This window comes from Lycium ferocissimum, chromosome 1 (assembly GCF_029784015.1).
Source record: "Lycium ferocissimum isolate CSIRO_LF1 chromosome 1, AGI_CSIRO_Lferr_CH_V1, whole genome shotgun sequence".
Taxonomy (NCBI): domain Eukaryota; kingdom Viridiplantae; phylum Streptophyta; class Magnoliopsida; order Solanales; family Solanaceae; genus Lycium; species Lycium ferocissimum.
In genome coordinates, this window is record NC_081342.1 from 10,936,421 (window position 1) to 10,960,914 (window position 24,494).

Sequence of the window (24,494 nt, forward strand, 5' to 3'; positions counted from 1 at the left end):
TATGATAGATCCTAGTAAGATTAGATCTGTCAAATCTCTCCTTAAACTCATCCCATACCTTCTTAGCACTTTCAGCATAGATGATACTTGGTATCAACTCATTTGAAATTGTACTTCCTATCCATGATAACACTATAGCATCACACTTCTCCCACAATTCTTCTAAGTCTCATTTGCCTTTATAGACACTTTTAACACAGTTTCCATTTATGAATCCTAATTTTTCTTTTCCTCTTAATGCTAGTTTCATGGATCTACTCCACAATATGTAATTTTCTGGACCTGTAAGTTTAGTTGGTATTACTACCATACCTGGTACATCTGAGGATTGCAAGTAAAGAGGATGATGTTGATCAATGGTGACTGTCGTGGTTTCTTCTCCCATTTTCCTTTGTTTTAAGCTTCCAATTATACTCTCCAATGGAGTTTTGATTTGCGCAGTGTTGATTGAGTGATCACTGCTCTGATACCATGTTAATTAATCAAATGGAATACATGATGAAGCTATGCACTCGACCATGGAGAGGCAGTTGAGAGAGATAGAGTAGAGAGAAGGTTTTCTTATTCACTTGTATTGAATTGAATTACACAATGGAGGGAAATGAGATATTTGTAGAGTAGTTAGTCCAACTGTACTACAGCTGGCATACATGTGATCATTGCACTCAAAACCATATAACAACCTAATGATCACAATCTTAACTAACTCTAATAACCTCCACTATGTGATATACAGGAATATACCTAATATACATCAGAATATACATGTTGTTTTCACAAAAGCTTATAATCACAAGATTCAAAGGATATTTTATTATATTATACACATTTTTAATTTAGAACCACAAGATTCAAAAGTCTATCTTTATTTCTTAAACTCCGTGTCTAGTCAAACTTAGACACTTAAATTGAGGCAGAGGGAGTATATGCCAAATGAAGAAAATGAAAAGACAATTGAGACACTGCGTTAGATCTAATTAACAAAGAAATTTGTAGATTAAACTCACCAAAATTAATAGCAAAACTCTAATTTAAACAGGAAAAATTAAAAGAAAATCTCAAATTCAGAGTACCAACTATATGAACCACTAAACAGCCCAGAGAAAAATCAGATCGAGCGAGTGAAGACCAGAGAAATAGAAGAAAGGTTGAGAGACCACCGGAATACTGAAGAAGAAAGGCATTACTCACTTTAGTTAGTCTTCATGGTTTGTATATTTTGCAAAGGATACAACGATTCTCCTTAATGAGTCTCCATATTTTGTTTCTTTTCCTCTTATTTTCCCCTTTAATTTCTTAATTGTTGTTAAAAAATTTGTCTTACTTTGGTTATGTCCGCCTCTTTTTATATTTAGTAAGTTGAAATTCAAATATCCTACGTGTCAAGTTTATAATCACAAGATTCAAATGATATTTTATTATATTATACACATTTTTAATTTAGAACCACAGATTCAAAAGTCTATGTTATTTCTTAAACTCCGTCTCTAGTCAAACTTAGACACTTAAATTCAGACAGAGGGACTATATGCCAAATGAAGGAAATGAAAGGACAATTGAGACACTGCAGACACGTGGGGACTTAAAAAGTAAACACACAATAGGTAGAATTAATGTTAAACTTCTGAAATGTACACATGTTAGTCCTGCTTAGAGTATAATTTCATGTGCTTTCTATAATAGAGTAATAAAATGAAGTGTAGAAGTAAAGAAATATGATAATGTAAAAGTGGAATACACGTGTGCAGAGAATAGGTGGCAAACCAAGTAGTAGTACTTGTTAAATGAAGTGGACCCACAACTGGAAAAAAAAAAGGAAAGAAACCACTACAATTGAAATAAGTTCAAATTTAGTGTACAACTCAGACAGTTTTTTTGTACAATTTGTCAATCTTTGTGTTCGTACTCCTTTGCCACTTATATATAATAGAAAAGGGGAAATGACGGTTTTAGTCCTTATGTTATTAGCTTATTATGATTTTAATCCTTGTGTTATTAGACTAAGTACATTTGACCTTTAATTAAATAGTGTGTGTAATTTTAGTCCTTATATCTAAGTTAAAGTTAACACCGTTAACTTTTGACTCTTTTTTTCTTCTTAAACAATCTCTCCGCACTTTAATCAGAATCAATCTTCCATGTGAATTCATCGATAATGCTTCGGGAAGTTGTCTGGGTACAACCTAATACACAACAACAACAACAAATCACATAATAAAAACTCATTGGCAACCAAAAATTCAATGCGTTTTTTTAAAACCCTTCTCAAAAGAGTCCACAGATGTTATGAAATCATTATGCGGTGTGGCATATTAATGGAGGTGGTCGATCGTGAAACGACACTTAGATCTGCTTCTCATACCATCATTTGAACTTTTCAAAATTTATAATCTAAAACTTTTTTAGAATTGATCAAACTTTAGAAATTTTCTTACCCTTGAAAGTTTAGAAACAAGAACAAATGGCAAAGTTGTGATTCAAACTACAAGATCAATTAAGGCGATTGATAAGTTACAGTTTAGTATCCATGGCTTGGATTAACAACCAAAAACGTTGCCCTTGCAATTCTTTCCCTTTACGTCTTACTTATGGAAAATGAATTTGCTAATTGTAGATGTTTTGTGATTCAATCTCTTCTTATTTTTTGTTCATCCACTAATATTGTGGTTGTACGATTTCAAATTATTTTATAGATTCGAAGAAAAGAGACGTAAAGAAGAAGTTCGACAAAAAAGTTAACGGTGTTAACTTCAAGGTTAGGTATAAGGCCTAAAATTGCACACTCTATTTAATTAAAAGTTAAATGTGCTTAGTCTAATAATACATGGAGCAAAATCATAATAAGCGAATAACAGAGGGACTAAAACCGCCATTTGTCCAATAGAAAAATATTATAAGTGGCTTTATTGCTCTATTGAAGTCAAGAAGATCAATTTGGTGTGCAGCTAGAAACCTCATTAGACAACTGGCTAATTGGTATTTTGACTATATACTCCTCATCCACGTCATGAGCAGTATCTAGAGTAGCTTTCTGGTTTTACAAAACTTAAAAATTGTCTCTAGTACCACTAGTATAGTTTCAGCTTTTGTAAACAAAAATGAAAAGAAGAATTTCTCCAATTGTATTTGGTTGAGAAAAATGCCAAAAAGTTTAACTATTTTGAAAATAAATGTTATCTTGATAGTGTAAAAAATTCTTTATACTAATAATGTATATATAATTTAAGTTTATATATTGGGAAGTACTTAATGTTTTTCATGAGTGTCTTGGTAGCAAATATATTTAAAGGGCAGCTTTTTATCATCCACTCAAATTCACCCGCAACGAGATTTTAAAAAGAATTCATCAAAAATGATGTATTTTAGCTTTGAACTTGTGTTTTAATCTCTCATGCAAAGAAAGTTGTTTTTATTTTATTTACACAGTAATAAGGATTTAATTTTTCTTTAGTCCGAAGGTTCATCCAAAAGTACAAACATTAGACAATAGTATATTCCAAGTATCAACCCTTTCATTCTCGTTGTTTCATCCCCTAGTACTCGGTCCAAAGTCTAGAAATAAATGAAATTGTTTAGGATCTTAACCCAAATGTAGCATGTAGTTGCCTTCTTTCACGTGTTATCAATCCTTGACTACTATAGTGATCAGCTACACATAAATTCATTGGCTTTTTAATATGAGTTTACATCGTAAGAAATCATAATATCATATACCACTATATTTTATATACCGGAAATTATTATAACATGATAACCTTAAAATAGGATATAACTTTTTAAAGTTTGTAAAAGTATATTAATTTCCCGGTCTCAATTTATGTGATGCACTTTATTTTAATCTATCCTAAAAAGAATAATACATTTATATATTTAGAAATAATATAACTTTAAACTTTTCATTTTATCTTTAACGATATGATTTATAGTCACACAAATATCTATCATTTATTTAAGTGCATCACTTAAATAAATAAGTAAAAATTCTTTATGCAATATATCCGCAAATATAACCTTTTTTCTTTTGCTTTACCAAACAAGAAGAATTACCATTATTTGATTTTCACGCCCCAACTTTGCTTTAAAAATCTAAATTTTTCCTCAAATTTGAACAATAGTCATTCTCCCCCCTTTATCCTAATAGACTTTTTAAAATTTCTATTTTACCCTTACATTATCAACTTGTCTTCTTTTCTTTTATTTCTTTGAAATCATGATTTTTTTAATCTCTTTAATCTATGTAACAAATTTCCTACAAAAATAAATACTATTTTTGAGACGGAAACGGAAAAGTGAGAAATACTAGTTAAGTATATAACTTAATGCCGTTCGATAATGAAATAAATGAGAATAAATAAATAATTTATTTTAAATAATGATCAAAACTCTGATATCTATTTATACAAGTAAAAATAAATATATTTTAATGCAGGTAATACAAAATAATTAATAAAATAGAGGTATATTCCATAACAAATTCCTAAAAGATTATCTATTTATATTATAAATGAATTTTAAATTATAATTTAAAGTATTCCATTAATGACAACCAATGCTCGCTTATATACTGACAATAGAGAATAAGAGAGAAGTGAAACTTAAATATACATATACATATGTATTTAAAAATAACAGGTAATACACACACACACACAGAGAGAGATGCATGTACATACATAATATACTTAATCCATTTAATACTAAAATTTTGTGATAAATTTATAAAAGGATTATTCTACCTATAATATGAATTTAAATAAAAATCTATACATACCTAGGTTAAAAAAAAAATATAATATAAAAAGTTATTACATAGCTGGAGGATTAAAAATGTCAAGGGTAAAATAGACATTGCATAGGATAAAGGGGGGAGAATGTCTATTGTTCATAGTTGAGGGGGGAGTTTGATTTTTAAAGTAAAGTTGGGGGTGAAAATGATTTTCACCCTTATTCTCTCAATTTTACTTTTGGGTCTCTATTTTTTTTTTTTTTTTTTTTTTTTTTTTTTTGGGGTGCTTCTAAACAATAGGATTGTAGAAGCTTGTGGGAGGTCATTGCACATTTATCTGATCAACGTTAAACTCATGTCCTACCAAATCTTGATTTGTTCAATATTCTCTATACAAACCAAACCAATCCGGCCCACTATATAAATCAACTGTCTTCCAAATTTCTATACGAAAATCAACTTCTTACAATACACATCTTATAACCCTCAATCTCTATACACTTCCATGGCTAATTCCAATGACAACAATGAGGTTGTTACTGATATGTATCCTTGCTACAGAATCTATAAAGATTCACGAGTTGAACGTTTATATGATGAATTTGGGTTAGCGTACGTGCCCTCATCACTTGATGATCCGTTCACAAACGGGTGTCTCATCCAAAGATGTCACAATTTCACCACATGTTTCTGCTAGACTCTACCTCCCAAAAAACACCAACATTACCCAAAAACTTCCCATTTTAGTGTATTAACATGGTGGTGCACTAGTGCTTGGATCCTCTTTCTTCAACGCATACCAACGTTACCTCAACATCTTGGTTTCTGAATCAAACGCAATCGTGATTTCAGTAGAGTACAGGCTAGCCCCCAGAACATGACGTATCAACTCTTTACAAAGATTCTTGGACCGCACTTCAATGGGTCGCGTCACATGCTAGTGAAAAATTCACTTGCGCTAATGAAGACCCGTGGGTAAAAAATTATGGTGATTCTAGCAGATTGTCTATCCTTGGGGACAGTGCTGGTGGTCACATAGTTTATCACATGGCCATGAGAACTGGAAGAGAAGGTGGTGTTAATGAAAATGTTGCCGTCAATGGTTCAATTCTTGTTTGTCCTTACTTCTTGTTGTTGGTCCCAATTGAAAACACATGAAGAAGGCATATCATACAAGAGTTGGATCACTATAAGCCCACTATCAGAAGCTGGACTCCACAGCCCAATGATTAATCCACTTGCTGAGAAGTTTCCCTGTTTGTCTGGGCTGGGCTGCTCTAGGTTATTGTTGTGTATGGCAGAGAAAGATGAGTATATTCCAAGAGAATTTGGGATTCAATTTGTTGAGGGCGTTAAAAAAAGTGTGATGGAAAGGAGACTTGGAGTTCATTGAAGTTGAAGATGAAGGTCACTGCTTTCAATTGCTTAATCCTGAGGTTCATAAATCTCGAGATTTGATCAAGCGTTTTGCTTCTTTTATCCGACTTAAGCGATGAGAGGGGTTGCTACATTAGACATCATACACTACTCTATTAACATCCTTTTTGCTTGTTACGACAATTTTCTTTATCTTGATTTTTATCATGATCAGATGTCATTTTCGGCCGTCTTAAAATCAAAAAGCAGAGTAAAAACAATGCAAGAATAACATTTTTATACGCAAATTTGATTTCACTTTTCTTTCCTCACATAATTAATACCCGCATAAATTTATACGTAGGAATATATATAAGTATTACCTTATAGTCAGTTACCTATTGATTTTCAAATAGTACTGTATTTCTTTCACTTCACATGTCCTACTCTCTTTTTAGTCTATTTAAAAAGGAAGATCATTTACTATATTAATAACTCATTAATTCTAACATTCCACATGACCTGTTTAAATTAAAATACAGAATTCAAAGGACATTTTGATACATTATATGCATATTTAATTTAAAACCACATGATTCAAATTATCAAAATGGGCCTTAATGTATGAAAAATGATCATTTTAGTCCTTCATATATACTACATAACCAAAATAGTCCTTAATGTATGAAAAAAATAATCATTTTAGTACTAAACCTTAAAAGTAATGCTGCAAGTAAGAAAATTTGTTATGTTTAACCAGCAACTCACGTGAGCTGTATAAAAACATAAGAAATTGAAGCGAAACCTTTCTGCCATAACCTTATACGATGAGAAGAAAGGTCAACTTTTGCTACCTTGAATGGAAACTCTTGTACTAATAATTCACGTATGTTTTTGGCTTTGAAACCATGACCCGGCTAAGTCTCTTTCTACAAGAACGAAAACTATGTTACAAGGAAAGCAACAAAATATATACTCCATTGTTGCAAGCGCAGGCAATGGTGGCCGGAGGGAAAGGGTAGTTTTTGCTTCCCTCACGTGAGTTGCTGGTAAAACTTAACAGATTATTTGACTCACACCGTTAGTTTTAAGATATAGGACTAAAATGATCACTTCTTCAATACATTAAGCAATATTTCATTAAAGACTATTTCAGTTACTTGGTATATATGAAAAATTAAAGTAATCACTTTTGTTATACATTAAAGACTATTTTAGTTACGTGACATATATAAATGATTAAAATTATTCAATGCCGATGCCTTGAGGACTATTTCGATCATTTTCTCATCCATATATACTATTTTGGATCATATATAAATGATTAAAATTATTCAATGCCCATGCCTTGAGGACTATTTCGATCATTTTCTCATCCATATATACTATTTTGGATCATTGAGATATTAAACTGAGGACAAACAAAGACGTCAAATCAACTGCCTACCATGATTTGACAAATATCTTGTTCAATTATTGAATTTACCGAAAAGATTCAATTTATTATGCTTTTTAAGTATTAGGAATTGTGCGGTATGCCTTTCGTTCAGAATTTAGTTCACATCTGTCCTTACCTTTATTAGTTAGTCTAAATATACTTTTATTTTAACTGAAATTCCCAGCTAACCGAATTAATTGATTAAATGACGTAAAAGAATGAAATATGCCCCTCAAAATATGCGAAATTGGCTCAGTACTTTATAAAGTTTTTTATCTATCGTTCCAAAATAGTGTGAATTTCAAGAGTCGTTTTCTGCTCATCAATTTGCTTTTTTGTAATTGTACCCATACCCAACTGTCGTTATTAGTTTATGAAAAAATCCTAGTGGTTTGGTTGGTTGTTAAAGTATTCCTTTCACCCCTATTATTTAATAACCTATCCGGACCATTCAAATCGCCAAATCTGTGACTCAGTTTAGCTTAACTACCATGGCTTCCGAGGAGGTAGTCAAAGAAGTGGCCGACTTCTTCCGACTCTACAAAAGTGGCCGCGTTGAGCGTTTCTACGACGTACATGGTTCTTTCTACGTCCCACCATCGCCCGAAAATCCAACTTCTGGGGCTTTCTCCAAAGATGTCACTATCTCACCCCACGTATCCGCCAGACTCTACCTTCCTGAAAACACCACCAACGTCCAAAAACTCCCCGTCTTAGTGTATTACCACGGCGGTGGACTTGTCATAGAATCCGCTTTCTTTACTTGGACTCACCGTTACGTTAACTCTTTAGCCTCTGCGCTAAATGTCGTTGTTGTTTCTGTAGAGTACCGGTTAGCCCCAGAAGTTGATGTGCCAACTATTTACGAAGATTGTTGGAATGCACTTCAATGGGTCGCTTTTCATGCTGACGATCAAAAACCAACCATAGTTAACAAAGACTCATGGTTAACAAATTATGGTGATTTTAGTAAAGTGTTTTTAGTTGGGGATAGTGCTGGTGGCAATATAGTGTACCATATGACTATGAGGGCTGGTAAAGAAAGCTTGAATAATGAGGTGAAAGTTACTGGATCAATTCTTGCTTATCCTTATTTCTTAATTCGAAATATAGATATTGACGAAGAGGGATTGGCTTATAAGATTTGGGTTAATATTTGTCCGCCATTAGAGTCTGGATTATTATCCCCAGTTGATAGTCCATTAATTAACCCATTTTCTGAAAAGGCTCCGTCTCTATCTGGGCTAGGTTGCTCGAGAATTTTGGTATGTCTGGGGAAAAAAGATGATATTATTCCTTTAGGAATGGGGTTACGATTTGTTGATGGTGTGAAGGAAAGTGGATGGAATGGAGAATTGGAGTATCTTGAAGTTGATGATGGACATTCCTTTCAGATTTATAAACCTGAATCCGACGAAGCTAAACGTATGATGAAATGTTATGCTGATTTCATCTTTCGCTAGTGGTATGAAAAAATAATCTTCTGTTGTTTCTGTTTCAGAGCAATTGTTCAGTCTCATATTGCAAAATAAAATATTTTTATTTCCCTGCGTTGATCTCTCCCCTCATGGAAATGAATGGCATGCAGTTTAAATGAATTAATCTAGTGTATGGAGTATTCCTCCTTTTATTAAAAAAATTAAATTTCATGTATGAAGTGTCTATCATTCAATTAATTACATTCACTTACACTAGAGTCCAATTCCATCTCATGAATCTCAGGTCATCCGATAAAACCCAATTCATACGTTTCCTAACACATATACTAGAGTCCAATTCCATCCAAAAGTTCTCCAATTACTCATATACCACTTGGATCTAAGATTAGAACAGCCTTGATTAATTAGGAAAACTTTGTTTTAATGATGGGTCACCTCCAATAGTGTGCATATCATGGTAATGAAAATACCCAAAAGTCGTTAAAATTTCTCAAAAGCTGCAAATTAAGTCCATAGCGACTATGGTGGCTTCCGTTTCAAATCTACTTCCTTGTTTCATTCTCAAGTCAAATCATCATCTCGTATCGTATTCATATAAGACAGCTTGCTTACAAAACTAGTTTTTGGAAGGCAAAAGTTATCTTTTTCTTTGCCGCGAACAAACATGTTTTATTTTGCAATAAAAGACCAAGCAATTGCAAAAGCTAAAAGGACGATTTGAAGAAAAACAACACAAAAGTTATAATGCAATAACATGTTCGCGCAGTCACGATACAAAAATCCGAGTCGCTTACCGGGGTACTAGCGAACCACAATCTATTTATATATATATAATAAAAGTTTACACATAAAAATGTTTTAACGCGACACCTAAGATTTCGCGTTAATCTCATTTATCTTTTTTCTCTCTCTCTCTCTTTTTTTTTTTCTTTTTTTTTTTTGTCTTTTCTCCAATTAATTTTCTGATTTTGTGTTATTTTTTGCTTTATGGATTTTGCTCTCTCTCTCTCTCTCTCTAAGAAAACCCAATGGTCTTCTTCCCATCCCCCACCCCCTCGCTCACCCCCACCCTTACCCCCCAACTCCGGCCAAAGAATTTGTGTAAGTTGTCTCTCTCCTAGGGTTTGTGACAGCCCTATACCCACCCCACCCCTCTTCTTCTCCTATCTTCTTTCTCTTCTCTCCTTTCTTCTCTCTGGTGTCCCCACTTCTTTCCGACATATTCGAGTTTTCCGGCGTGGAATGTGTTCTCGTCTAACTCGGAGTTGGTACCTCCCGATCAGCTCTTTTTTTTTTTTTTTTAATTTCTCTATCTTTTATCCTATGTGCCTAATTTACATTCTTGCATTACTTATATCGTTCTTGTCGTAGTAGTTACACTTTCATCTAGATTATTGCTAACTTGTGTTTTAGTATCGATTCTTTTCGTTTGAGTAGTTTATATTTGCTTTTCTTTGGCTTTGGTAGACGATGGTGGATCAGTGGTCGTTTCTGGACGTGGGTAGGTCGATGGTAGGTGGGTTAAGTGGAGTCTCTAGGCCGTAAGTAGGTCTTGGAATACCGGGACTTTAATGAGGAAGTCCATCGAACTAGTTAGGATTCTTAAGAAAGAGTGTAGGATTAATATAGTCAGGTGTCGTGAGACTAAATGGGCAGATCCAGGGCAAAAGACGCGGACGAGTATAACTTACGGTTCTCGTGTAGGTCGAGGGATAGGTTCCGGGTAGGCATTTTAGTAGATAATGACTTAAGAGACTAGGTGGTAGGGGTTAAGAGGGACAGGTCGATAGGTTGACGACGATTAAGCCGGTCATGAAGGGTTTATTTTGCACATTATTGTGCTTACGCGCTCGGCGGGCCCAGGCGAGGAGGAGAAAAGACGTTTTTGGAAGGGATTTGGACGAGACGATGGGAGGTATACCGCCCACCGAGAAGCTATTCATCGAAGGAGATTTCAACGGGCACATCGGGGTCATTTTCGGGGGATATGACGACGTGCACGAGGTTGTAGTTTCGGGGACGGTGAACGGAGGAAGAGTTGCACTATTCGATTTCGCAAAAGCCTTTGGGTTGGCGGTAGCCACCCGAGTTTCCGGCGAGGAGCACTTGGTAACCTTTCGTAGTTTGGCGGCTATGACGCAGAGACTTTTTTTACTCCCAAGAGGGACGATAAAGGTGTTTGTAAAGATTGCAAGGTGATTCCGAGCGAGAATCTAACGACCAAAGATAAGCTCTCAAAGTATGGATTTGGGAAATCGTTATGAGGAAGAGAAAGAGGTCGTGGATGACGGCCCAGGATCAAATGGGAGAGTTTGACCATGACCCAGTGCCCCGGAGATGGGGAGAAGTTGAGGACTATGGGAGCTCGGGGACGTAGCAGGAGGCGACCGAATATGTGGGATAGGACGGCCGAGTTGCATTAGGGAAAGCGCGGTATAGGTGCTTGGGTCTTGAAGGAGTAGCCACGGTCGGCACCGGCGGGACCGGGTGGTGGAACGAGAAGTTCAAGAGAATGTGGAAGCAAAGAAGGTGGCGTATGCGAAGTTGGTAGACAACAAGGATGATGAGGGAGAAGCGAACGAATAGGGAATTGTATAAGATGGCGGAAGGAGGCAAAGTTAGCGGTTACGCGGAAAAGACGAGCGGCTTTTGAACGTATGTAGGTAGAATCCGTAGGACAAAGGCGGGGATAAGAAGTTGTACCGACTAGCCAAGGTGAGGGAGAGGAGGGTGCGTGACTTGGATCGGGTGAAGTGCATCGGGGCCCGAGAATAAAGTGCGGGTGGAGGACGCTCTCATTAGACGGAGATGGCAGTTATACTTCCACAAACTCTTGAACGACGAAGGAGATATAGATATTGTGTTGGAAGATTTGGAGTACTCCGAGAGGTGTCGTGATTTTGGATATTGTAGGAGTATAAAGGTTGAGGAAGTTAAGAGTGTTGTTCGTAGGATGAGTAGGGGAAGAGCGACCGGGCCCGATGAGATTCCTGGGGAGCTTTGGAAGACTGCAGGCAAGGCAAGTTTGGAGTGGTTGACTCGGTTATTTAATGTCATCTTTAAGACGGCTAAGATGCCCGAAGAATGGCGATGCAATACAATGATTCCATTGTACAAGAACAAGGGCGACATTCAAAGTTACAACAACTACAGAGGGATCAAGTTGCTAAGCTACACTATGAAAGTGTGGGAAAGGGTGGTGGAGATGAGGGTGAGGAGAGACATGTCTATCTCAGAGAACCAGTTCGGATTCATGCCGGGGCGCTAAACTATAGAAGCTATTCATATTGTACGGAGACTGGTGGAGCAGTATAGGGAGAGGAAGAGGGACTTGCACATGGTATTCATCGACCTATAAAAGGCATACGATAAAGTGCCGAGAGAGGTTCTATGGAGATGCTTGGAGGCTAGAGGTGTACCTGTGGCGTACATTAGAGCGATCAAGGACATGTATAATGGGGCCAAGACCAGGGTAAGGACTATCGGAGGAGACTCAGAGCACTTTTCAGTGGTGATGGGGTTGCACCAGGGATCAGCTCTTAGCCCATTTTTATTTTTCTTGGTGATGGATGGATTGACACGGCAAATTCAAGGTGAGGTACCATGGTGTATGTTATTTGCGGATGACATAGTCCTGATTGACGAGTCTCGCAGCAGAGTTAATGCTAAGCTGGAGGTTTGGAGACAAACTCTGGAGTCTAAAGGGTTCAAGTTGAGTAGGACCAAGACAGAGTACTTGGAGTGCAAGTTCAGCGATATAGTGCATGAGGCGGACGTAGAAGTGAAGCTTGGCACCCAGGTCATACAGAAGAAAGATAGTTTCAAGTATCTTAGGTCTATTACAAGGAAATAGGGATATTGATGATGACGTCACACACCATATTGGTGCAGGGTGGATGAAATGGAGGCTTGCCTCCAGAGTGTTGTGTGACAAGAAGGTGTCACCAAAACTTAAAGGCAAGTTCTACAAAGTGGTGGTTAGACTAACTATGTTATATGGGGCGGAGTGTTGGCCAGCCAAGAAATCTCTTGTTCAGAAGATGAAAGTGGCAGAAATGAGAATGCTGCGATGGATGTGTGGGCACACTAGGAGCGATAGGATTAGGAATGAAGTCATTCGAGACAAGGTTGGAGTAGCCTCAGTGGAAGACAAGATGCGGGAAGCGAGGCTGAGATGGTTTGGGCATGTGATGCGGAGAGATGCAAATGCCCCAGTGCGGAGGTGCGAGAGGCTGGCTAGCGACGATTTCAGAAGAGGTAGAGGTCGGCCGAAGAAGTATTGGGGAGAGGTGATTAGACAGGACATGGCGCATTTCCTGCTTACCGAGGACATGACCTTAGATAGGAGGGTATGGAGGACGCATATTAGGGTAGAAGGCTAGTAGGTAGTCGCGTTTATCCTTTCTTACAAGTAGTTATATTGCTCTATAGTTTCTTGTCTCTGGATTTCTGCGAATATCTGTTGGTTTATATTGGCGTATTTACTTTCATTGTTTTCATTTTCATAATGGAAAAAGGCCAAAATTACCCCTAAACTTTGAAAAATAGTTCATCCATGCCCTTCGTTATACTTTAGGGCCAATTATGCCCTTACCGTTATACTTTGGGCCAAATATGCCCTTGAGTATAACGGCGAGCCACGTGTCGGTCTCTCAGTGGCCAACTTATTTCCCTTATTATTTTTCATCCGGATCAAACAAATACAGATCCGACCCAATCAAATTAGTACCCAACCCGTCAATAACATATCATACCCAAATAAACCAAACCCTAACCCGTCAATAACATATCTAACGCTGCTCTCTCTCTCTCTAAAAAAACGCAGAGCACCTCTCTCTTTCATCTTCAACCGCCATAGCTGACTTCTCTATTAGAAACCCTAGGTTTTTCATGTTCCGAATTCAGTCCATTTAAAGGCTCAAGAAGGTACTGATTGTGCATATATGCATTAACTGCTGCTGTTGTTATTGTTTCTTTTTCCATTTTAAATTCGGGTCCATTTCTTGGTTTGTTTGTTGATTAATATATTCCGATTTCAACTTTTTCGTTAGATTCCTTTTTGTCTTAGTTATTTTTTTGTCTTTGATGTGTTTCCATGTGTTTCCCTTTTGTGGGGTTGTACAAAAAGTGCAATAGAATCTTATAAGCATAGTTCTTCTCTGTTGGGTTAGAGTCCCTATGTTTTTTTTAGCTTTACTTTTTTACTGGAAAGGTGTCTGGCGATTATTACAAACTTAAAGTTTGGTCTTACTTGCTTTTTAGTGAAAATGGTGGACTCACATAGTTACTTTATGCCTCTGTGGTGGACTCACATGTTATAATTATTGTTTTCTTTTGGGGTTTTATTTTTAGTGGTTTTAGGGTTCCTGTCTGGTCCTGATATTAATGTGGGGTTGGTGGTATAATGAAAGGTGGTACTGTTTTAGGATTTTTATTTTTTTAAAATATTCTTTAGGGTTTGGTCTGTAGAATTTTATATTGCTTAGTTTGATTCTGTTGTTTATAAGTTTATGGGCTGATTTATGAAAAACAAAATGCTGTCAATATTGGGGAATTTAGTCAATAAACAATGCCATGTCAAGTGTGTGTTTTGGGATAAACAATTTCATGTTTTTTATACTTTCTCCAGAATTTTATATTGGTTAGTGTGATAAACAATTTCATTTGATATATGTTTGGCTGTGTGGTGTCTTGTTGTCTTGTTGTCTCTTAGTATTTTTTATTGTTTAACATTTATGGAAAGTTCATTTATTTATTAACTAGCTACATGGTTCTACATTTATTGAGGGGTCCCCTATTCTTATACTATTGTGTGTGGTCCCCAAAATTGATTTCTTTTTTCATTTTTGCTAATTGGTATTTGCTCTTATGATTAATGATAACATCTAGAAGATCCTTCATTGTAGGAATGGTTTAGTCATAGCAACTTACTTATATTAGCTAGTTTTCCCTTATTTTAACTCATTTACTATTTGCTTTTCTGTTTTGGTAATTAGTTTTACATTTATGAAGGGGTCCCCATTGTTATACTATTATGTGTGGTCCCTGAAGTAGTTGAAATCTTTTTTTCATTTTTATACTATTGTGTCTTGGTTTCAGTTTGTGGTCCCTTATTTTAACTAATTTACTATTTACTTTTCTGTTTTGCTAAATGGTATTTTGTCTACTCATTAACATTAACTTTTACTTACTAATTAATTGCAGCTTATTAAGATGATAAAAGTCAACTTATTCTTCCATCATGGTGGTAATTGGATTCGAGAACCACATGTATTGTATGAAAAGAAATGGGTTCACTATTGGAGAGAGTATGATCCTAATCTCTTAGCTTATATTGACATTGTAAATGAGTACACTTTCCAGTTAGGATTTGTAGGTGTCCAACAATTAATTGTTCTTTGGATCATCTGGAAAGTACTTTGAATTAGAAGGTGATGAAGGTATTAGGAAATTATTATCATCTGTCTCGAAGAATACCATGTCATTCATTTCTTTGCTCTTGTTGAATGTGAAATAGGCATGCATGTTCCAAATATTCTACAAAGTGATGAATCATTTTTCTTAGTACCTAATTTTGTTAATGAAGTTGGGACGGATGCGCATGTTCCAAATGTTCTACAAAATGATGAATCACTTTTCTTAGTACCTAATTTTGTTACTGAAGTTGGGACAGATTGTAGTGACACTGAGGATGATAATGGTATGGCATTTGATTGTCCATAATATGATAGTGAGGAATTAGAGAGACTTGCTACCCACAAGAGAAGGGCTATCACTAAAAACTTGAATGATTTAAGGGAGTTAGTTAAGGGTATGACCTTCAAGAACATACCAGAAGCAAGGAATTTCTGTAGACTTTATGCACTGGCAAACAAGAAAGAGTTAGTTGTTGAAAAAAAATGATACGCATAGGGTGAGATATTCATGTGATCTTTTGTAGGATGCCCATTTATATGTCATATATCGATGATGAGACTATTTGTTGGGGTGTTGTTAAGACTTTAATTCCTCATAGTGATTGTGGTGTAGTGTATGATAACCCGTTTTGATTAACTCTAGTATCATAGCTCAATATTTCAAGGGAAAGTTCAAGATGACCCAAAATACAAGGTAAAAGATATGGTGACTTACATAGAGTTTTTTATTTAAATGTAAGTGAAGGAAAATGCAAAAGAGCCAAAAGAGAGGTTCTGGAAACTCTGGAAGGTAGTTTTACAGATAATTACAAAAAACTGGAGGCCTATGCAAATGAATTGAGAGAATCAAATCCAGGAAGTGATGTTGTGATTAATTTGTCCAAGGAGGCACTAGCTCAAGGTAAAAGGAAATTTCTAAGAATGTATATTTGTTTCAAGGCATTGAAAATGGGTTTTAAGGAAGGGTTAAGACCGTTTATTGGTTTAGATGGTACATTCCTTAAAGGAAAAGCCAAGGGTCAAGTATTGGTTGCTATTGGTCAAGACAGTATGAACCAATTTTACCCTCTAGCATGGGCAGTGGTTGATAAAGAGACCAAGAGGACTTGGAGCTGGTTCTTATGAGCGGTTTGCAACACTCACTTGAACTCCATAATGGCAAAGGAATAACCTTCATATCAGACATGCAGAAGGTAAACTACACTGTTTTTTTTTTTTTTTTTTTAAATCTGTTTTTTTATGTGTTTTTTTCTGGTTTTTTCTCTTGAAGTTATAGATTGGAATAGTTAAATGTTTGAGCTAAATGTGATCACTGCAGCTGCTAAATGTGATCACTGCAGTCATGTTTTTCCATCTTTACATGCTAAATGTGTTTCTTCTATGGTTGTCAAATAATATCTAGTGTTTGGTCTCTGATTTTTTTTTTTTTTTTTTGTTTAAATTGAATTCTGCTTGATTTTCCATCTTTACATGCTTGTTTTCATTCTCTAGTCAACTTTATTTATACAGAAAGTGTGTCTTTATTTTGTTCTTTTGTCTTTACTTGGGAAGATAAGGGACATAAAGTCATTACCTTTCCAGAAAGGATATAATGAACAATAAAGTCAAAAGTTCATAAAGCCATTACCTTTCCAGAAAGTACTTATCATTTTTCAGCCCTTTTCTTTAGTATCCTTCTGTTTTATAAGGACCTTTACTATCTCCATTTTATGATTTATTGTAAGTCTAATTTTTTTGACGTTCTACATTGTTTTCAGTTTTGACCAAAGCAGGTGCTATTCATTTATCTCTACTGCAGAGTCAATAAATGCTTTATTTGTGACATCTTGAGTAAAGTAGGATGGTTAATGACTTAACTTCTATTTAGTTGTGCTTTAGTGTTTTATCTGTTTTAGTGCTTTAGTGTAAATATTGAGCATTGTTTCATCTATTTAAGTAGTCTGAAAAACTGGTCTGAATCAATTATATGTCATATATTATTCCACTCTTTTCTTCTATTATCTTTTGCGGGCTAACCACTCTATCAAATCTTTGTTTTGTCTTGTTTATTCTAGTTTCAATTAATATAGCTTATATTGTTTGTTTCTTATATGTAGGATGCTTGATGCGATAAAGAATGTCTTGTGTTTGCTGAAGCATATCAGATATTTTATGTCAAGCACATTGAGGCAAATTGGTGCAAAAGGTGGAGTAAAGGTGAGTTGAAGAAGCTTCTGTGGTGGGGTGCATGGTCCTCCTTTGCTGAGGAGTTTGGAGCCCAACTTGAACAGATGAAGCAGTTGGATGAACCTGTTGCAAAGGACTTAATCAGCAGGTATCCTCCAGAAACATGGTGTAGAGCTTATCTTGATACAGTCTGTAAGAATCACGAGTGGACAACAATTTTACTGAGTCATTCAACTCTTGGATACTTGAAGCAAGGTATAAGCCCATCATTGGGATGTTGGATGACATAAGGATTAAGGTGATGAATAGGTTGAGAGAAAATGATGAGTTTGTGAATAAGTGGTATGGTTTGGTCAGTCCTAATATAATGAAGTTGTATAATGAATATTTGAAAATAGCCCAAGTGTGCAAGGTCAATGACAATGGAGACAGTGGATATGAGGTAACAGAAGGACATGATAGACACGTGGTGAATTTGAGGCAAAAGCGGTGTACTTGTAGGACATGGGACCTTACTGGAATCCCATGTCCACATGCAATCAAGGCCATGATTCACAAGAAAATTGACCCTATTTCTGAGATACATTGGTATCATAGCAAGGAGGCATTCAAGCTAGCATACAAACACAAGTTGCAGCCGGTTAGGGGCGTACAGTTTTGGAATGTTGACCCTTCTCAGGCCATGGAACCACCAACTTTGGTCAAACTTGCCGGCAGACCCAGGATTAAAAGGGATATAGGGAAAGATGAGGCCCTTAAGAGGCAAAGTGAATGGAAGCTTTCAAGGAAAGGTAGAGTAATGACTTGTAGCAACTGTGGAGAGCCAAATCATAATGTTAGGGGTTGTGGCAAGGTAAATTAACACATCTATTAACTGTTGTGTATCTAATATTAGTATAATTAACTGTTTTCTAATGATCTTTTTTTTTTTTTTGCCTTTTTGTAGCCAAAGAAAGGCAAGAAACAAGCTAAGAAAAGGCAGCCTGCTAGGGGGAAAAAGAGGCAGACTTGGGGCTTAGTTGATGAAGATGAAAATTCCCAAGTTGAAGAAGAAATCAACTTAACGACCTTTTTCAACCAACCAGACGGTCTTTACTATCCCATGCCTTGTGAATTCATGCCTACTCCAGTGCATTACGGGCATGCTTCTAGTAGCAGCACCCCATTTCCTAACTTTGAATATCCTTCAGTTGAGGAAGATGATGAAGACCCTTTTCTAAGGCCCATAGTGATTTCTGAATTTTCCACAAGACTTCAAATGAGGCAGAAAGCACAAGAACCAACAGGTAGAAGGGCAATAAGCTTTAGAGGTGACCACAATGGTGTTAGTGAGGCAACCAATCTTCCAGTCTCATTAACAAGCTTAACTTGGCAAGGGAATGATGCAGTTACTACCAACCAGTTGGAGGCTAAAGCTCAAGAGAGGATTGGGAAGTTGAATCCAAGAAGGGGACCTGTGGTTGATTTAGCTTTATGAAATGTTATTATTTTTTGTGAATTATGGTGATGTATTCTTGCTTAAGACAGTACTCTTAATTTGCTAATTATGTAATGGTCAAACTAAATGGATGCCACATTATGACTTGGGGTGTATTAGTTTTTGGGGTTATAGTGTGGCATCCATACAACTATTGGCTTATTTTGTGTTGTGGTTGACAGTTTCTTTAGCATATTTATGGTGTTTGAAATGTCCAGTTGTTTTGTCGAATTGAATTATGTTTAGTTTGACTGAAATGTTGATGAATGTCTAGTTGTGTTGTTGAGTTGAAATATGCAGTTGTAATGTGCAAAAACTGCAGTTGTGCAGTTGAAATGTGTATGAAGTGTAGTGAATTGAGATGTGCAGAAAGTGTGCAAAACTGTGTTGAAATGTGCAGCTTGTGTTGAAATGTGCATAAAACTGTTATGTTTTACAGCTACCACCAGATGCTAGCAAAGGGTTTTTCATTTTCTTGATCATCACCAGAATCTACTACTTGGGTTTATCAAATTTTATGCTAATTCTGCTTCTATTAGGTATTTTAACGTGTTCAATTGCTCAGTTTCCCTGTGGTGGATGACCCAATTTAGGTAATGTTCAGTGTTGCAGAGTTAAAGCTATTATCTTTGTAAAACTCTTTCCATTTTCTCCTCTTTTTCTTTACTAATCATAGTTCATGTTTTTGGGTGTTAGTGGAAGTTTTAGATGTTAGAATAAAGGGTCTTTGTAGAATCAACTTCTTTTATTTTTCAGCATTCTTGATGCACATAGAACTTGCATATTTTTAGATTTATTTTTTGGCACCAGATTAGATACTACTGCTCTCATATAATGAACAGATATAGAATACCAGTTTTTGAGCTTTTACCTAGAAGAGCTTCGAATATCATAGAACGAAGAGAACAGATAATAGACATCCTTGCATCTTGCTCGGTAAAAAAAAATTTGGTATGGCACATATTTACGCTAGCGACCGTATCAAAAGGATAAGTATTATCCAAGCGGTAGGACAATATATAGGATAATAAATAGGCCTTCTTGGACCAAAATACCATCCAACAAGTTCCTTTAAAGATTCATTCAAACGAAGTCACAAGAAGGGAACACCGTATTCTCGAGGAATATATGAGGGAAGAAGTTAATAGGATACAACATTGATATAGTGCATCAAGGTGGCGGATGAGTAAATATATATGGAAGAGACTATGTCCAGAGAAACATATTACGATCCCTCGTGTCTTCTGCTTGAAGATGCAATATGATAAACCAAGATGCTGAGAAAAATACCATAAGCAACACAAAGATAAAGCAACCAACAAATTCCTTTCTGATAAGAAATACTAAAACCTATTAGTTGATAGGCAGTTATTCACTGTCCAATAGAATTAATCAAAAATTTCTCCCTTCAACTCAGTAACATCACCAATTTGAGTCCACAGATATAGCACTAGACTCTCAAAGATCATAGCTTTAGAGAATCATAGACACAAAAAGCTCCCAAAAAGCAAATTTACACATAATATTAGCAACACTAAATTAGCAAGTTTACACATACAATAACAACAACAAACTAGCTTACAAACCAAGACTTCAACTCCTAAACAAACACTTCTACTCCTAAATATCGTCATCTACCAAAACAAGCCTTTCACTTCTATTACTAGACCAAGCATAATTCATCCGAAATTAGCGACAAAAAAATCCAACTAATACGGCCAATGAAATCATAAACAACATCTTCAACTTCAACATCTTCTCTTCCAATTCCCTTGATTTGTTCACTTGAGAGTTACTTATAGCCGCCAAGTTATGCACCATTTTCTTCAAGTTGTCTCTTTCGAGCTTAACCGCATTCAACGACTCTCTTAAATTGTCCATTTTCACCGTAGCCACTTCCGATTTTCCCTCCAAATCACTTATTTCCAACAAAGCATTGTCTAGAAAATTATCTTGCCACTCCCAAAAACCACAATTTTCAGCCTGTCCAAACCAATAGAATACGAAAAAATGATCAACACTTTAATGAAACAACAAAACTAAGACTCTGGACAAATAATTCAATTATAACACTTACCTTAGGTTTAGGACACTTATAGAATATCCTACCAGGATTTGAAGGTGTTTTCGAAGTGAAACAACGAGCGATTTCACCACAGTGACACTTCTTCGTTGAATTACAACTAATTTCGGACATTGTAAGACTTAAATTCACTGAAAATCACGAAAAGGTTGAAGGTGGGGTTAGAGTAACTGCACAAAATTCAACATACATTAACGTTGGGCAAAACCCTAGATTTAAAAAAAAAAATCAACATACATTAACGTTCAGACCTAAGAATCTGCAACAAGCCTTTAAAAAACTAAAAATACCAGAGTAGCAGTAGCAGATAAACGAAGATTATGGAGTTTATGAAGAACCTTCTTCCAATAAGAACCTTATGAATAACAACGGACGATTAAACGCGCATATATGTACAATCAGTACCTTCTTGAACCTTTAAATGGACTGAATTCAGAACATGAAAAACCTAGGGTTTCTAATAGAGAAGTCAGCTATGGAGGTTGGAGACGATAGAGAGAGGTGCTCTGCGTTTTTTTAGAGAGAGAGAGAGAGAGTAGTGTTAGATATGTTATTGACGGGTTAGGGTTTGGTTTATTTGGGTATGATATGTTATTGACGGGTTGGGTACTAATTTGATTGGGTCGGATCTGTATTTGTTTGATCCGGATGAAAAATAAGAGGGGAAATAAGTTGGCCACTGAGAGACCGACACGTGGCATGCCGTGATACTCAAGGGCATATTTGGCCCAAAGTATAACGGTAAGGGTATAATTGGCCCTAAAGTATAATGAAGGGCATTGATGATGACGTCACACACCATATTGGTGCAGGGTGGATGAAATAGAGGCTTGCCTCCGGAGTGTTGTGTGACAAGAAGGTGCCACCAAAACTTAAAGGCATGTTCTACAAAGTAGTGGTTAGACCAACTATGTTGTATGGGGCGGAGTGTTGGCCAGCCAAGAAATCTCTTGTTCAGAAGATGAAAGTGGCGGAAATGAGAATACTGCGATGGATGTGTGGGCACACTAGGAGCGATAGGATTAGGAATGAAGTCATCCGAGACAAGGTTGGAGTAGCCTCAGTGGAAAACAAGATGCGGGAAGCGAATTTGAGATGGTTTGGGCATGTGATGCGGAGAGATGCAAATGCTCCGGTGCGGAGGTGCGAGAGGCCGGGCTAGCGACGGTTTCGAAGAGAGGTAGAGGTCGGCGAAGAAGTATTGGGGAGAGGTGATTAGACAGGACATGGCGCATTTCCTGCTTACCGAGGACATGACCTTAGATAGGAGGGTATGGAGGACGCATATTAGGGTAGAAGGCTAGTAGGTAGTCGCGTTTATCCTTTCTTACAAGTAGTTATATTGCTCTATAATTTCTTGTCTCTGGATTTCTGCGAGTATCTGTTGGTTTATATTGGCGTATTTACTTTCATTGTTTTCATTTTCATAATTGCTTTGATTTGTTTGCCTGTATCTGACCTTTCATATGCCTTTTCTTGAGCCGAGGGTCTTCCGAAAACAGCCTCCCTACCTAAGGTAGGGGTAAGGTCTGCGTACACTCTACCCTCCCCAGACCTCACGTTGTGGGATTCACTGGGTATGTTGTTGTTGTTGTGTTATTTTTTGCTTTCAAGGTGGATATTGACGAGAAGAAATTATGTCTTAATGCTCTAATTGAACTGGATAATCAATGCCTATTGAATGTAAATGTTTCTTCATCTTTCCCCTCCCTATAACTCCCCATGATAAGGCTTCGGGTTATTTGGTAACGTTAATTTTTTCTTTTTTTGCAAAAAATAATAACTCTTGCGGTTACTTTGCATTAAATTTTAGGAGTAATTATCTTTTAATTTAGTATTTCTTATGCAACTTTTCCTTTCTTGTCTATACCTATGCATGCTATGCTGATATTACAGTAATGTAGAAAGAGAGGTTGACTTATATAGGTGAATTTCTATCTCTTCTTTTTCTTTTTGGGTCGGTGCGGGGGAGTGGAGATTTGAGATGAAGGCGAATTTTGATTAATATCGATTTGATATTTTTTTCTCTCTAGAATATTGTCAAAATTGAATTTATATGTATAACAAGCATATAGTAGTTGAAATATTCAGTAGTTGACATTTGGGATTATAGTGATGAGTTTTGAATGATACCCGTTTACTTATTATTTCCTCTGGCATGGATTCTTGATATGAATATGCAAAAAGAGGAATTTGAAAGACATTTTTTCGTTAAGGTGTAGTTTTTATTTATTTATTATTTTTTGTTATGGTGAATTTTTTGTGATAACCATTTGATATAATCCTTTTCCTCTGTCATAGGAATTTGAATATATTATACTAACATGTTTGGTGTTTTTTTGTCATGATGTTGATTTGAGTGTATTCTTCCTTCTTGCATATGTAGAAATTGATTTTGCAACATGTTATGAATTTTCTTTTGGAAATTTTGGCTCTAAAGTTAATTCTAACTCAAATATTTATGAAAGTTAGTCAAAAGGAGGTGCCACAACACTCCTTCGTAGATCAGTTTAATATAACACATAAATACAAGTAGTTATTCAAGAGTTAATCCTCTGTGCTCAATTTGTAGGAGAAAGTGATGAGATGTTGAAGCAATAACATAATCCATTTCAAAGAAGAATCAGAATCATAAATATTTTTGTAAGAAATTTTGAAGTAAAGAAAGGGATTTGCTTGGTTAATTTGAATGATGGATAATATCCAGTAAGATGTAAACTGTAAAGGGCAGCTGTAGTTTTGCAAAAATGAGAAGTAACAAGTCAGAAGAAAAGTTAAAAAAAGAAAAAAGAGAGAGAATGTAAAAGACGAAAAAGTGAGGCAAGAAAAAGGGGGGAAAGAAAAAATAGCACCGCATACCTTTTCTTCTGTTTCTATTTTTTTTCTAATAGAAACTAGTATACGTACCCGCGCGATGCGCGGATTGTTCAAAAGAAAAAATAAAGAGGAGAGAGATAAGAAATAGATGTATATGACCGTATAATATTAGTGATATAATATTCTCAAACTTATCACATACTAATATTTTCCCATGGTATATATAGTTGCTTCAACTTCATTATTAACCATTTGTTTTGAGTTATGCGGCAAGAGAAGATGAAAAATTAGCATAAAAAAACCAATCTTTTCATGAAAAGCGAACCAACTCATTTAGCTTTGCTAATATCTCAGTGACTTGCCATACGTATGAAGATAAAGAGTAGTCCAACATATCGACAACAAAAAATTAAATAAAGAGACCAAAAAAATAGTTCTACAACTACATAAGGATCGAATGTATGATTTTTCATAAGTTGATCAAATAAATCGACCAATAACGACACACAAGTCATTGGTAGCATTTGGAGCCTATCAAATATTAAAGAGTAGTAGCTAGTGATTGTAATTCAAACG

The 24,494-nt window shown here is 35.9% G+C and overlaps 3 protein-coding genes and 1 pseudogene across 3 annotated transcripts; 3 read left to right on the top strand and 1 right to left on the bottom strand.

Annotated features, from left to right (window-relative positions):
• Positions 1-5,231: 5,231 nt before the first annotated feature.
• On the top strand, positions 5,232-6,222 carry LOC132062062 (2-hydroxyisoflavanone dehydratase-like; annotated as a pseudogene).
• A 1,625-nt stretch (positions 6,223-7,847) lies between these two features.
• LOC132047467 (2-hydroxyisoflavanone dehydratase-like) lies at positions 7,848-22,864 on the top strand. Its single transcript, XM_059438509.1, has 2 exons — positions 7,848-8,985; positions 22,716-22,864. Exon 1 carries the CDS (start codon positions 8,012-8,014, stop codon positions 8,981-8,983), a length of 972 nt encoding a protein of 323 aa, XP_059294492.1. The 5' UTR covers positions 7,848-8,011; the 3' UTR covers positions 8,984-8,985; positions 22,716-22,864.
• LOC132062068 (uncharacterized) lies at positions 15,479-18,403 on the top strand. The gene is made up of 5 exons (XM_059454717.1): positions 15,479-15,659; positions 16,121-16,490; positions 17,472-17,571; positions 17,646-17,733; positions 17,793-18,403. Exons 1-5 carry the CDS (start codon positions 15,479-15,481, stop codon positions 18,401-18,403), a joined length of 1,350 nt encoding a protein of 449 aa, XP_059310700.1.
• LOC132068573 (uncharacterized protein At4g04775) lies at positions 20,654-21,244 on the bottom strand. Its single transcript, XM_059462212.1, has 2 exons — positions 21,096-21,244; positions 20,654-21,001 (listed from the first exon to the last, which is right to left on the bottom strand). Exons 1-2 carry the CDS (start codon positions 21,213-21,215, stop codon positions 20,708-20,710), a joined length of 414 nt encoding a protein of 137 aa, XP_059318195.1. The 5' UTR covers positions 21,216-21,244; the 3' UTR covers positions 20,654-20,707.
• Positions 22,865-24,494: the final 1,630 nt, after the last annotated feature.